Below are 14,004 nucleotides of genomic sequence, written 5' to 3'. Positions count from 1 at the left end.
TGATCAGAGTAAGTGACTGTCTAAGTGAATGAACACAGGACCAGGTGAAAAGGGAATTAATAAACCATGACTGTGTCCTCACCTCCTCACCTCCACTGAAGCATTTACGAACAAGTCAAGGCGGAAGTAACTCTGAAATTATTTATTACGTATTGAACGTGTAGTGCAGTGTTTTCAATCTATGAGGAGAGACTGTGACTATTGTCCAGGAACAAACACACTTTTGGCTCAGCTGCCTTCAAGGACTTTCTTGTAAAGTCAGTTTTTAAAGGAGCAATTCATCCAAAAATGGAAATTCAGTCATTATCTACTCACCCCTATGCTGATGGAAATCCGGGTTAAGATTTGTAGTCCACAATACATTTATTGAGTTCCACAAAAACAAAGATTTGCAGCATTCTGCTAAACGACTGAAGTACAGGGACTTTAAAGCTGCTGTAAGTGTAATTTTCTTATTTGAAAAGGGTTATACAGCTGCATATTCCAACAGTAACCACTGTTAGAGAGTGTTTGGTCAGTAGCCCATGTCTCTCCACCCCCTGCTCAAGCTGCCCCTTCCCAGTTTATCCAATAACGACGGAGAACTTTATTAGTTAAAAAGTTTATTGAATTTCAAATTTTGCCAAACACAAAACGATGGAGAACTTCTTAAAGAGGCGATCCTGTCTGATCAGGAAACATGTAGAGAGCAGGATCCTCCTGTTCTGGTACCTACACTGGCTATGTTGGAACCGGGAAAGCCACCAATTCCAGTATGCCCAGTAACGGCTCTTCTTCTAAACACAAGTGATGAAAAACGCTTGAAGAAAAGAAAGAGGCAAGAGCTGCGTGGTGAAGATTAAGGAGGGGGAACTGCAATACGGACAGGAGGTTAACTAAAAGGACCAGAACGTTTACAGCGGCATTAAAACGTAACAAAACAAACAAAAAAAGCTACAAAAAAACACACCTTTTCAAAAACAACCGAAAAACAACCCTTGCCTGGCGTATTTATAGTCTCTGTAAGCCCTCAGATCCCAAAATGATATGAAAAGACATTATTTCCAGCCTCAATGCACAGTCAAGCTTATGCACCCACTTCAGATCAGTTGTGAGCTGTTAGATTTACAGCCACAGTGAAGATTTTAGTTTAAAGGGGCTCCACGTGACAATTTGCAGCAATTTACATGTATTAATCACTATTTTATTGGCCATACGTGAGCGGATCGTAAAGTGATGTGAAAAATGAGACCTATACAAGCCTGTGGATGATTTGTTTAACTTGATTAATGCTGCTGGACTGTGGATTTCTTCTTGAAGGGCTCAAGTCTGATTCACCACGACAGTCCAAAGGATGTGATTTTATGCACATTCTCAAGTGCCTCGACTCAGTGCCTCTCTCCACGCCGCTAACAGAGAGCAACAGCAGCTAAAGTTAATTTAGTAACTTAGATTAAGAGTCTGCAAACATACACTAACTTTCGGCTCCCAGCACAACACAACACAGGCCCTTTTATAAAGGCTGTAAAGAACATATTTTCAAATCAATTTGGGATCTCAGGGCTTATGAAAGCTTGGATTATAATGCACACGCTGTATGGAGCCATTTTATGTTTTTTACCGCCGCTAAATAGACTGCTGATAGACCCCAATAATGAATAAAAGGACAGATCCAGGGTTGGTTTTTCTTACCTTCTTTAACATTATGGTACAGGAATTTTTTTGACATTTTCATTTTGGTAAAAAAGAAAATTCAGATGTATTTAGGTGGCTGGTATCTGTGAGTGAGTACAAAAGGAGACTGTGGGGCCTTGGCAGATGTATGCGCTCTACTGTGCCATTCTAGTTTCAGTTGTGTTTTTTACCTTTGAAAACAAGTCCCCAGCTACTTCAGTTGTTTAAGAGAATGCTCTAACACTGTTTTGCTGTGAAGCTCCAAAAATGTTTTGGGGAAACTTCACCTGATGGGGGAGTGAGTAGATAATGACTGAATTTTTTTAGTTTTGGTTGAACTTTTCCTTTCAGTCACGATACCTTACTTGAAATCACTCAACAACACAGCAACATGGACATTCTTATGATTGTGAAACTGAACCGCATTTGAAGGAAGGATTTATGACATACTTTACTCATGATTCAAATCTACACACAAACCAAATAAATAACTGAGACATGCCAAAAAACGCATTTCACGCCTCCTGACAGTCCATTATTCACCAGCTAGGAGTAAAGCAGATAATGTCTTGAATAATAACAAAAAAATCAGCCTCTAATCAAGCTAGCGTAAATCTCTTCTTGTCTGCTCTGACAGCTAACCTCGACAAATCTAGCCACGCTGCAACGCCGGTCTCTTTGATCTCCATTGGGATGATGATAATAAAAAGGTAATACGCTGTGGATGACCATGAAAACCAATCAATGAAACGGTGAGAGCAAGAAGGAGGCATTTAATTTAAATCCAGTTTTGAGGTGCCAGTCTCCCATGTTGCATCATTTCACCCTGAAGACTGACAGCTTTTGAGAAAAAGCCATGAGAACAGACTAAATCTTGTTTTTCTCTCTTCCGTTCATTTGTATTGTGCTTCTTCCAGCGGAGGATGAGGCATTGATTCTTGGGAAATATAAAGGAACATTTTTTTAAAAAGATATCTGAGGAAAATTAGCCTCTATTGCCAAGGATGTCACAGAGACCTTCAGAGGAATAATTATTGCTTTAAGATGCCATTACAAATGCTCCCATCTCAGGTCAAACAGGAACATTAGCCAAATGGAAAAAGAGCCTTAAATTAAATTGAGCCATGTTGATAATCCCCATCATCTTCATGCATTCATTGGCTCTCTGTGGGATCTGTGTTATATATAGATAAAACACAGATCCTGAGCATACCCTTTAGAGCAGAGCAACACTGAGTCACTGCTGCACGTGATTCTAGGTGATCCATGTTAACCTCTATGAGTACAACTCTTAATGTCATCAGGCTGTGCTCACTCAAACATTTATTTCTCTAATTCAACTTGAATAACCTACCACAGTTCCAGGAAAGACAGATAACCTCTATCATATTTTCAGAGAAATGCCGTAATCCACGCTAAATCTTTTTTCCTCCAACAGTCCCTTATTTTTGAGGGTGCAGGATTTGAGCAAGAATTACAGAAGAGGACTAATACCGTCAGTGAACAGATTCCCTGCATTGACTTGACTCGTTTATTTGGACTTGAATTCAAATTTCAGGGCCCTCTGAAACAGAGGCAGTACGTCACTTCAGTGTATGGTGATGCATCTTTACATTAAAGCCAGTCTGACCACAGAAAACCAGAGGTGGCAAAAGTCCACACATTCTTTACTTAAGTAGAAGTAAGAAAGTACAGGCTCCGAAATATACTCAAAGTATAAAAGTAAAAAGTGTCCCTCTGAAGGACATTTCTACCGACCATTTCTGTCCAAAGCTAACTGAACCTCACATCATATTAATATAATTCAAAGACTATTAACCTTAAAGGTAGATTCAGTAGGATTTGTCCGAGCCATTCGTAAATGCACCACAAAGATAATTGATTGTTGAGTCTCATTCCCAGCAAGTGAAATACTAACATTTTGGGTTGGTAAAGTGTCCGGAACACAGAAACAAAGTGAGAAAATAAAAAAATCCAGGCAGAAGGCTGCAGGGTCTCTAGAGACAAGATACTGACTCCCCATTCCAGTCTCCCTCTCTGTCTGTTTCCCACTTGTTACATCTTGTTACATCTTTTACATTGTTTTGTCTCGCTGCATCTGCCGTGCATGATATGCACTGATAGGTTGAAATCAGTCTTGTGATGTTGGGAAGGTGGCGTGCAATGTCGCAAAATAAAAATAATCGATAATTCCCCTCAAATGCATGAAAGCTAAAGTAATAAGCCTGTTTTGAAAATATAAGAGAAGGAAGTACAGATATTTGTGTTCAAACGAGGGAGGAAAAGTAAAAATGTGTCAGACAAATAAATAGTTAAGCACAGATACCTGAAAAGTGTACAGTCGCAAAGTATTTGTATGTTTGTAAGTCTTACCTGAGAGTGAAGTTGGTCAGCTGAGCGGAGCTGGCCATGAGTATGTAGAAGGTGGCGATGTCGGTCTTCTTCAGCGGTTTGGAGGATGTTCGTATGACTATAGCATTGCCAAGCTTGAGCCTGGAGAGTGTTGCCATTCCTTTTGGCACCTGCAGAAGACGCACGCTGCCAATCCTCTGCATGGGAGTGAGGGGAACATACTCTGCCTGCTGCTGTGAGCCTCCCCAACGACTTCCATCCACAGAATTACACTTCCCATTGACTTTGGGCTGTGCCTGGTAGTACAGCTCCACAGGGTTCCCAGCAGACGGGTCCTGCCTCTCTCTGCTGGTGCCCTCTGACCCTGGAGCAAACCAGCCAGGCGCAGGAGCCAGCTCAGCCATGCAGGTTCCCCTCTCGCCTCCCATGCCACAGGAGCCCCTCACCTCCTGGGTCTGCCAGAATGCGAACACTGTCACACATGGTAGCTCATCCACAGTTCCTTCTCCCCTGCCCCAGTCCCTCCCCGCAACATAGAAGAGCACGCGCACTTTGGGCTTGGAGGAGAAAACCCGAGGCGTCAGCACAAAGGCCTGGATTTTCCAGTTGAAAGTAGAGACCTCTGGAGCATTGAAGAGCTGCACCGACTGGACAAGATCCAGGGACACAGGCTGCTCTGTGGACATAGTGCCGTAGCTGGCGTTGACAGCTGGCTGGCGACTGGTTCTTAAGATAACGAAGGGCTGCGTGTGAGTCTGCATGCTGGAGTTCCTCATGAAGTCCTGCCCAGCCTCCTTCAGGAAGAGGTAGTCAGCATCTCGCACTTCGTAGTTAACCGGCAAGAAGGCACTGAGTACTGGGCTCCTGCTGTCCAGCAGCTCTTTACTGCTCAAATCTGAAAGGTAAAAATAGAAAATGACACTTATTGGTAAAAGCCATGGGAATATGTGATAGTGCCACATTTCTTATCAGCCAGAAATCTACTTCAAACAAAAAACAGAAGAAATGAATTCAGTTCTCCACTGTGTTTGACACTAAAATGCTCTGACACGTACCAGCAAAGTTCCAGGAAGGAAAAAGTCAGACTAGGCCAACTGAGTGGGGATTCAAATATCATATCTTCATCATCAAATGTTTTCCTATTATACATATGTATCAAACACTGACAGATATTTAATGGAGGAAGGATATTTTGCAGTTTAACAATGAACTTTCTTGTCCAAAATAACATCAGTAGGAATTGAGTAATTATAAATTACCCAAAGCATCAATATCATTATGTTCTGTAAAAAGAGTTTTCATATTGGCTCATAGTGGATAAAATAAGCTGATACCAATATAGCTAATATCAGCTAATAAATTGTATGACTGATGTATCAGTATGGCTCTAGTTGTGGGGGGCTGAACCTTGTGTAAACTAGAATTAGTGGTTGTATGCCTCAACACACCAGTCAAGTTTCTATTCCTGAGTTATAGTGTTGAATAACTACCAGGGCATCTTTTGCAGAATATTATGATGTCACAGTGAAGTTTGACCTTTTGGATATACAATGTCATCACTTCTTCTTTTTATCCTGGTTGACATGTAAAATTGTTTGTCATACTTATTGTATGAATTGTTGAGTGCCAAGAATGTGTTTTGTGAGGTCACAGTGACCTTGACTTTTGACCAATCAAAACTAATCAGTTCATCCTTGACCCAAGTGGACTTTTGTCCCAAACATGAAGAAATTGCCTCCAGGCGTTTCTGAGATATTGTGTTCACAAGAATGAGACGCCATGAGAGGACAGTGACCTTTGACTGCTAAAATCTAATCAGTTCATCCTTGAGTCATAGCAGACATTTGTCCTAAATTTGAAGGAATTCCCTTAAGGCGTTCTTGAGATTGCGTTCACAAGAATGGGATGTACAGATATACGTATGGACAGATGGACAAACAAACAACACAAAAACATAATGCCTGAGGTCACGGCTATCGCCAACGCGGAGACGAGAAAAAAAGGCCCTTCACAAGGCTATTAATATTCTCACTGAACCTTCCTCACACAACGTGATTAAACAATACTCTCCCCAAAAAAGTCAGAGAAAAGACAAATTACAATAGAGCTAAAAATTGTTAATCGATAAATTAATTGGCTATTTTGATGAATAATTAATCGATTTGAGGTAAAAAAAATTCTTGTTTTATAGACCAAACAACTAATGAATTAATCAAGAAAAAAATTGATGAATAATGAACGATGAAAATAATTGTATTACAAAACCCTTCCCCATTTTTGTCCCCTTCTCCACCATCTCTTAATTTTTGTTCAGGTAGTTAATCACGTCGCAGAAAGATAATCTCAAAAGATTGTGACGACATTTCCTGTCAAATTTACTTTTCAAACCTTTTCAAAGTCGTATTTCCATAGTTCACTTCCACTGCCCCACTTTTACTTCTCTCATGGATGACCTGCTTTCTCTATATGGGGAGTAGAGGTGGGATCTGATACATCTGGCACAAGGTGGAGATCAGCCATCACAAACTGGGATTAAAATGGCTTTTCAGATTGTCAGCAGGCTGTGAGTACACGGCAGATCCTCCATGAAAAACAAGTGTGGTTGAGCATAACTATGTGAAGTAAAAGACGATGTTTCTATTGAAAATGTAAAGCTATCTAAAAAATATTGTCTATTTGACACTAAAGTGTATTCATGCGTCAGTTGTTTCGTGTTGGACAGTGTAGTAGTACAACGATTAAAACAGTTACTGTCTGACTGTTAAATACTGATCACAAGTGCATTGAATGACCTTTTCATGAGTGAGTAAAAACAAATCAACAGCACAAATATTCTCTGATCTGGTTTAAAAGCTTAATGGTGAGTGTTTGCCTCAGAGGAAGGGGTCACTCGGCCATCATGTGTCCTCATTAAACGTCCATTTTGATAGAATTATGAAGATTATAGCAGCTGACCCGACCGTGCACTTGTTTATCTGGTGGCTAATTGCCCTACTTGGTGAATGAAGGAAAAAACACTGGTGTTTACTCTGTAGATTATGGCAAAAGGGAAGAAGCTGCATTAGCATAGTAAAAAAAACAGCTTTAGACATAAACAAATCATCATCCCACAAAACTCACAATGTCTGACGACAGAGAACATATCTATATCCATACACCCGTGGAAGATTTATGAAGTGATGATAAGCTGTAGAGCTGTAAGTCACTGAAATATTAATAGTTATTTATCCATTGAGGAGGGTTTGAAGCTGTCATTATCAGTCGTCATGTCCCTTATGGTTGCTGGCATTTGACAGGTCTGTCTATCACGGTCCCTTCTGCTTTTTCATCCTCGCTCATCCACCTCAGCAAAGAGCCCGTCATGATGGCCTGACAGTTCACACAGCCATAACTACACTGTGCGTCACAATCATGTCAACCGAGCAGCCCTCGGAGAAAGACAACAGAGACGTCGTCTTTTTCCTCTCGTCCACACACGGACAAGAGTGTCAGTCATGTTCGCAGAGTGGGCAACACTCTGCATGAGAGACTTGAGCTGGGAACGTGGCTGTTCTGGCTTAGCCTACCAGTGGCCACAGTGACAGATGTGCTGTTTAATACCAGGGCTGGCAGCAGCTCTGGCTGGAGTGAATATAAACTGGCTCACTGTCTCCTGCAGGGAGAATGCATTGCCAATGTAGCAACAAAGTACTTCACATGCAAGCTCATCCCTTTTACAGTCGTGTTTGATGGGTCATCTGTGCTCTTCCTGTTATTTCACACTCTTTTCATTTAAAAAAAACCCAAAGGAGACAATTTAAATAAATGCATACTGTAAGCAGTCCATGGGCAGGATAAAATGTTGGCACTTAACATTTCTACAAACCAGTGATTCGCTACGTACCATATTACAAACAAAACATGTCATTTCACATTCATACTTCATGATTATGAGCTAACATTCATGTCTGAAGGTGGAAGTGAAGCCAGTGACCGACTAGGAGATATAACTTCAACATTTGCAAGTATGACATCCAGTTGCAGTGAGGAAGAACAGATATTTTTGACGGAAAGTCAGGAAATCTCCTGCCCTGTTTGGGTCAACCAAACAGGATGGTTTTAACGAGACCTCGGAACGATTTCGAGTTGTGTTTGTGGCAAAAAAATTAAAAAAATATATATTTTTGACGGGAAGCCAGGACATCTCCAACCATGTTTGTGGCAACAGAACTGGGTGTTTTTAACAAGACCTCGAGACATTTTCTAGCCATACTAGAGCGAAAAAAAAAACATATTTTAGATGAGAAGTTTGAATATCTCCAGTCAAAGAAAAGACGTTTGATGAGACGTCGGGACATCTCCAGCCGAGTTAGCTGGGACAACACTGGGCGGTTTTAATGAGACCTCCAGAGGTGTTTGTGGCTAACAAAAACATTCTTGTTTTGACGGCACATTTGGACATCTTCAGCTGTGTTTGTGGCAATCAAAAACAGGTGTTTTAAACCAACACATGATCTTTTCCTGGCCCTAACTAAGTGTTTTTTGTGCCTAAATGTAACCAGAGTATAAGCACAGCGTTGTCACAAATAAAATTAAAAATTGAACCTAAATAAATGCACAATTTCAACCCAAAAAAATGTCAAGTTTCAACATATCAGTGGTTTTACAGAAACACACACTGACAACATTTATTCTGGGGACTGGGTTGCTATAAGACCAAGTCTATTTGTGAAGGCTGTGGCAGACTTTTCTGGCACAGTTTGTTTATGACTCATGGGCTAAGATATGTATCCCTCTCCTCTGCCAATATTTCAGATTTTTAACAAGTAGCCAATGTGAGCAAAACTCTTCTTTTTTGGTCATCTCATCGTGATGACAGTTCTGCCCTCAGCTGATAAACATGAGAGCAAATCCGCTGTACCAGCTGTTCCAGCCTCTCAAATCACTCATTTTGAGGACCCTGAGCTTCGCTCCCTCCTTGGCCGAGTCAGAAAGCATCAGTGTTGCCGTGTAGATGCTACAACCGCCTCTAAAAGCCACCTCTCCAACACTGCTCTCCTGCAAACTGAACATGTTCAATGCCTTGTTGCTTTAATTTATTTTTTACTCTACAGTATGTAGGTTAAGTGCTTTCTCTGTGGAGAAAAAAACACAAGATTCCCTTTATGCCAGGGTTTAAATCACATGATGTTAATCAAATCTTTGTTCATGCCTCTCTGCGTCCAAATGAGAATGCCCCCTGTATGAAATTAGATAAAGGAGTTGTTTTTTTATCACATTATTTGAAACTAGCACTGAAGCACCATTGAGTGGTCAAAGAAAGTAAGCTTCAGGTACTGATTTTCTTTGCAAACTGAATATGTGTCTTTTTGAAATAGAAATTTTCATGTGAAAAATATTCCGCAGTTGTGCTGAGATGTGTTTTTCTGTCTGGTCTATAGTGGCCCTGAAGGTCACAAAACACAATATTTTAGAAAACATAACAAGATTTCAGAAGACAAAACACCATTTCACCAAACACACTGGCATTTTATAAAACAGAACTACATTTCAGAGTTTTCAGTGTTTTTCTAAAATGTCGTGTTTTGATCCTCAGGGTCACCGTATTAGCCACAATAAGAACTTTCCAGCCAAGCAGTAAAATGCAAAAAGAAAATAATCCTGGTACTTAACTCTGAAAAGTGTGGTACTGTCCCTGAAATGTGTTCAGTGGTGTATCTCCAAAGTTTACTTTGGGATTGAGACTTACAGATTCATTTCAAAATAATTTTCCTCATCACCAGTTTTAATAAAAACACGGTTTTATCAAATGAGCTACAGTTTGCCCTGGAGTTTGTTTCAAGGCTCTATATTAGAATCTTTAGGCATGTCAGCTAACTTATTCTCAGTGTGCTTGTCTTTTTGCATTTTTTCTTCAGTTGTAATCAATCTTTGTATTATTCTATTAAAATGCACAAAGCCCAGGCAAGCCCTTTGAATTCTAATGTGCAGTAATGACTTTTACCATATGTGCGAAACAGCTTGCAGAAGTGAGTCGACTCCCAATAGCATCACAGAAGACAACAGTGGATGTCTGCATTTTAATCGGTAATTGGGAGAATAAAAGGGTTGTTTGTGTCTTAAAGTTTCTCTTTCCTGGGAAGGCTTTTGAACATTTTTATGGGTCACATATCGAGGAATAAACTAATTACAAAAGCCTTAAAATGTTGGCAGTGGCCCAGATGCTAATGAACTAATTAAGCACCTGTAACAGACAACATTCTCTGTCTGGTGCTGATGTTAGGACGATGTGTTCTTATCTTTTGACTCTTAATGAAACACCAAAAAGTCTCAAGCGGATCGGTCTGCTTGCTCATAAATAGGTTGTTAAATACAACGATTTGAGTCTTTTGTGGAACACTTAGACACTGAGCAGTCATCTTAGGAGGTAATGAGCAGGGAAGACAAGCTGTTAGTTCTCCCAGGATTTTCTTTTTTTTAAAAAAAAAAAGCTGCAAAAGTATTTTTCAGCATTGTAGTTAATTATCAAAGGTCATGTTGAAAGTGGGATCCAAAAAGATCTGGAAGACATCGTGTGTTGGAAAGGTAAGCAGTGCTACAATGTGGTGTCTGCTATTTGTGTCTAATTGGAGCATTGTGGTTCCAATTAAATGAGAATTCACAAAAAAATTTGAGTTCAGAAGTTGTGCTCTCAAATTTTGGGGTTGTTCCAATGAGCACAATGCAATAGAAAGATCAGTTGTTAGTGTTAGAAGTATATTTAGTTTCTGATTTGTTGTCATGCCGTTTACCTCAAGTTATGATGGTGAATTATGTGCTTAAAACGGTGTACCCAGAGCAGGGTAAATGTTAGACTACAGCACTTCTTATCAGTCAGATCTCACGAGGCGCAGTCTTTACAGCATTTTCTCATCGTCCATGCTGTTGGAAGTGCTTGATACAAACATATAAAGATGATGTAGTACTGATCATATAGCATGTAATGCTCTGATGGCCTGAGTAGTGAGAGGGTGGAAAAGATAAGGAGAGGGAGGGAGAGGGAGAGAGAGAGAGGCTTAAGCTTGTGCAGTGATTGGTAGGGATTGCCATGTTCATGAGACTCTTAAAGCTGCTTTAAAAAATCTGTTTTACCACAATTTCTCCATTTTTATCATCTTTTTATCCACACAAATCAGCCAGCCTTCATTCCCTGGAAATAGCCATCTACAAGGCAGTTATAGGCTTTAGAGTAAATGCCTTTGTGATGTGCTTTTTTCTTCTTTTTCCATTATAAAAGTTTGGAATTTAGATTGTCTGCTTCTTTTTTGCCTTGCTGTGAAAATTGGGTTCCCTGGTTTTCCAACAGACACTCATAAGGGAAAGTAATACTTTAAAAGTGAAGCAAAGTACTGAGCATTAAGGCCAGCACGAGTTGTAATATAACCATCAAGTCTGTTACTCCTCACCAATTTCATCCTGAATGTTTTATATCCCACTCACTGCTGTGACACCGCTTTGCCACACATAAGACACAAACGGTATGCTCATGCTACGCTCACTGAACGCTGTATCACTGTGGAGTGGGATGTAAGTTTGTGGCACAAATGAGGACATTTATATATTATTTAGACTTCTGGAGGAGGTTGTTTCACTGCAGGCTTTGCTGAGTAAAGGCCAACCTCCCATCAGTCGCATGTGCACAAGAGGGACATGCAAAAAGCCCATTGGTTTCAGCTGGTTTAATGAGCTGTGAGCTGTGTGGACACAGTATAAACACTTAAACAGTGAGAGTCCCAAGAGGCTTCAGGTTAATACATCGCGCTTTGGCTTATAAACTGGTGTTGTACTCGTCCCTGATGGGCAGTTTAGATTTAAATGCAACGCAACGCACAACCAATTACTCTCAGGACACTTACCTTGTGTGAGAACTGCTGTAATTGTTGCAAAGAATATGTGTAAGATCCTCCAGCTCTGATAGTAAATGCTCATTTTGGCACCCGGCGCGGCTCGCTGTTCCAGACTCGTTCCCAGTGTCCGTGGTTTGGTCTCGTTTCAGCAGAGTATGAAGCGGATCGTTTCATCCATTTCTGCAGTTCGCATGCTTAACATAATCACACCTGTGGGAGTATAAATTGTAGTAATCCGTTCTGCACGGAACACGGACAGCGCATCGAGATGTGTTCATCGGCAGATTGTGCGTAAAAGTTGTGCGTAACGATCCTGGAGATGTCCCTCCTGAAGAGTCCGGTCAGGAGATGTGGGAGTCTCAAGCTGAGTCTGTGTAGGAGAATGTCTCGTTTCGATCGATGTCAGCCTAATCAGCGAGTTGTCTCAACAAGTCATCCAGTTTGCGCGGTCTCCCTCTCTGCCTCCGCGGCTGGGACTCTGTGGTGTTAAACGGCTGTTAGCAGATCACTGACTGTCTTGTGCGCAATCCTCAGGGCACTGAACTCATCATCTGTCACTGTTCATCCGCTCAGGAAGCCGCGTCCATTGCGCTGCTGGTAGGATTAACCCTGCGTTGGTTTAAATGTCAGGTCGGAAGAAATGATCAAGCGTAATGTGACTGCTGATTTCTGATCACCGAATCTCTTAATGTGGGATTTCATTGTATGTGGATCCAGAGTGCAGTGAAGCCTGCAGTGTTTGGACATTATGGAAGATAAACTTTCAAACTGGACGCATGGACATGATGGATGTCTCTCAGATTCATCTTGTGTCTTTATGATGTAGAAATATTAAAAGTAGGATTAAACAAATACAAATAAAAGAGAAAAGTATTTCCAGTGGTAGAAAATATGAATCAATACTTTCCTATTTTTGTTCCACTTGATAATTCTCTAATGATGGAATGATTTTCTAATTTACATACACTGCATCACCACACAATTTGGAAAAAGAAACTTTGGCTTCCCCTGAATTTCCATAATTCCCTACAACATCATTTCACTCAGTTTTCTGCCTTGTTTAACGTCTAACTTTTTTATTCTTTACCCCAAATTATGGCTGATCACTTGCAACCTTGTCAGACTTTGTCTGATAGAGTGCATGGGCTGTAAAAATCACAATCCAACCAGGGCAAATCAGGCTAATTAGGACCTGATTTCATCACACTTACTTCATTACTATTGTTCATTAAAAATTTAGAGATTGGTTAACGATGAATCTTCTCTTACATTATAAATATAACCAAACCTTGAACCCTTTTTTTTTTTTTTTTTTTTTTACATATTGTTTATCAAAGAATAGATCAGCTTTAATTCCACTGCTATTTAAAATGTAATGAGCTCTGAATGTTTGAGTGCATCAGGCTGGTTTTTAGTGCCCTCTGATGGTTAAGAGGAGTTTTCATGTCAGTAAAAGCAAAGGTGAGTGACTGACTTCTGCTTGCAGCCCAGTTGCATCAGAAATTAGAAGGTTTCAACACATTTTTGCTCATTTTGTTAAAAGAGAACATGATGAGTAGAATTTTTATTCATGCATCCATCCACACTTTCTGTTTTAGAATGTTTCGGGAGCAGGGGCAGATTTCAGCAGAATGAAATCATGAAATGGAAACAGAGTATTAATATTTACAGCTCAGTTGTAGAACTCAGTGACTTCTTTTACTTCAACAAAAGTTACTTGTTTGCAGACTTGTGGAGCTAAATGTAATGGGACTTTATTGACTAATACAGAGGATTAACTGACATATCAACACACAGTGTCTGTGACCAAACCTCTCAGTATCTGGAGACAGGAGGAAGTTGCTTCAAGCTACTGCTGTGAGCTTATTTGAGCTCCTCCCTAGCACTGCAGCACTGTGATAAGCAGCAACAGCAGCAGCAGTATCTGTGTGTTGGGGTTGCTCCAGTATGCTGTAGCGCTGCCGTAGGATCATTTAGATCCCTTCCTATTTACCTGCTCCTCACACACACAGAAACAGCAACTATGGTGTGTGTTAAGAAAGGCTGAGAAGATTTAGCCCCCAAATCTGGTGCTGAAGTTGTTGTGTGAGCGGTGCAGATACACCCTCAGTGTTGCATGCACATTCATACTCAC

At 40.5% G+C, this 14,004-nt stretch overlaps 1 protein-coding gene across 1 annotated transcript in view; it reads right to left on the bottom strand.

Moving 5' to 3' along the window:
- Nucleotides 1–12,038, bottom strand: part of LOC140996699 (transmembrane protein 132D) — a 36,947-nt gene extending 24,909 nt beyond the window's left edge. The window contains exons 1-2 of the mRNA XM_073467168.1: nt 11,880–12,038; nt 4,027–4,900 (exon numbers count right to left, since the gene is read on the bottom strand). Coding sequence (XP_073323269.1) covers nt 4,027–4,900; nt 11,880–11,952 — 947 coding nt within the window. The 5' untranslated portion in view covers nt 11,953–12,038. The remainder of the gene's footprint in view (nt 1–4,026; nt 4,901–11,879) is intronic.
- Between the last annotated feature and the right edge of the window lie 1,966 nt (nt 12,039–14,004).

Source organism: Pagrus major, chromosome 5 (assembly GCF_040436345.1).
Source record: "Pagrus major chromosome 5, Pma_NU_1.0".
NCBI classification, from domain to species: domain Eukaryota; kingdom Metazoa; phylum Chordata; class Actinopteri; order Spariformes; family Sparidae; genus Pagrus; species Pagrus major.
The sequence above is the reverse complement of the archived record's forward strand: the minus strand, read 5'-3'. Positions and strand labels throughout refer to the sequence as shown.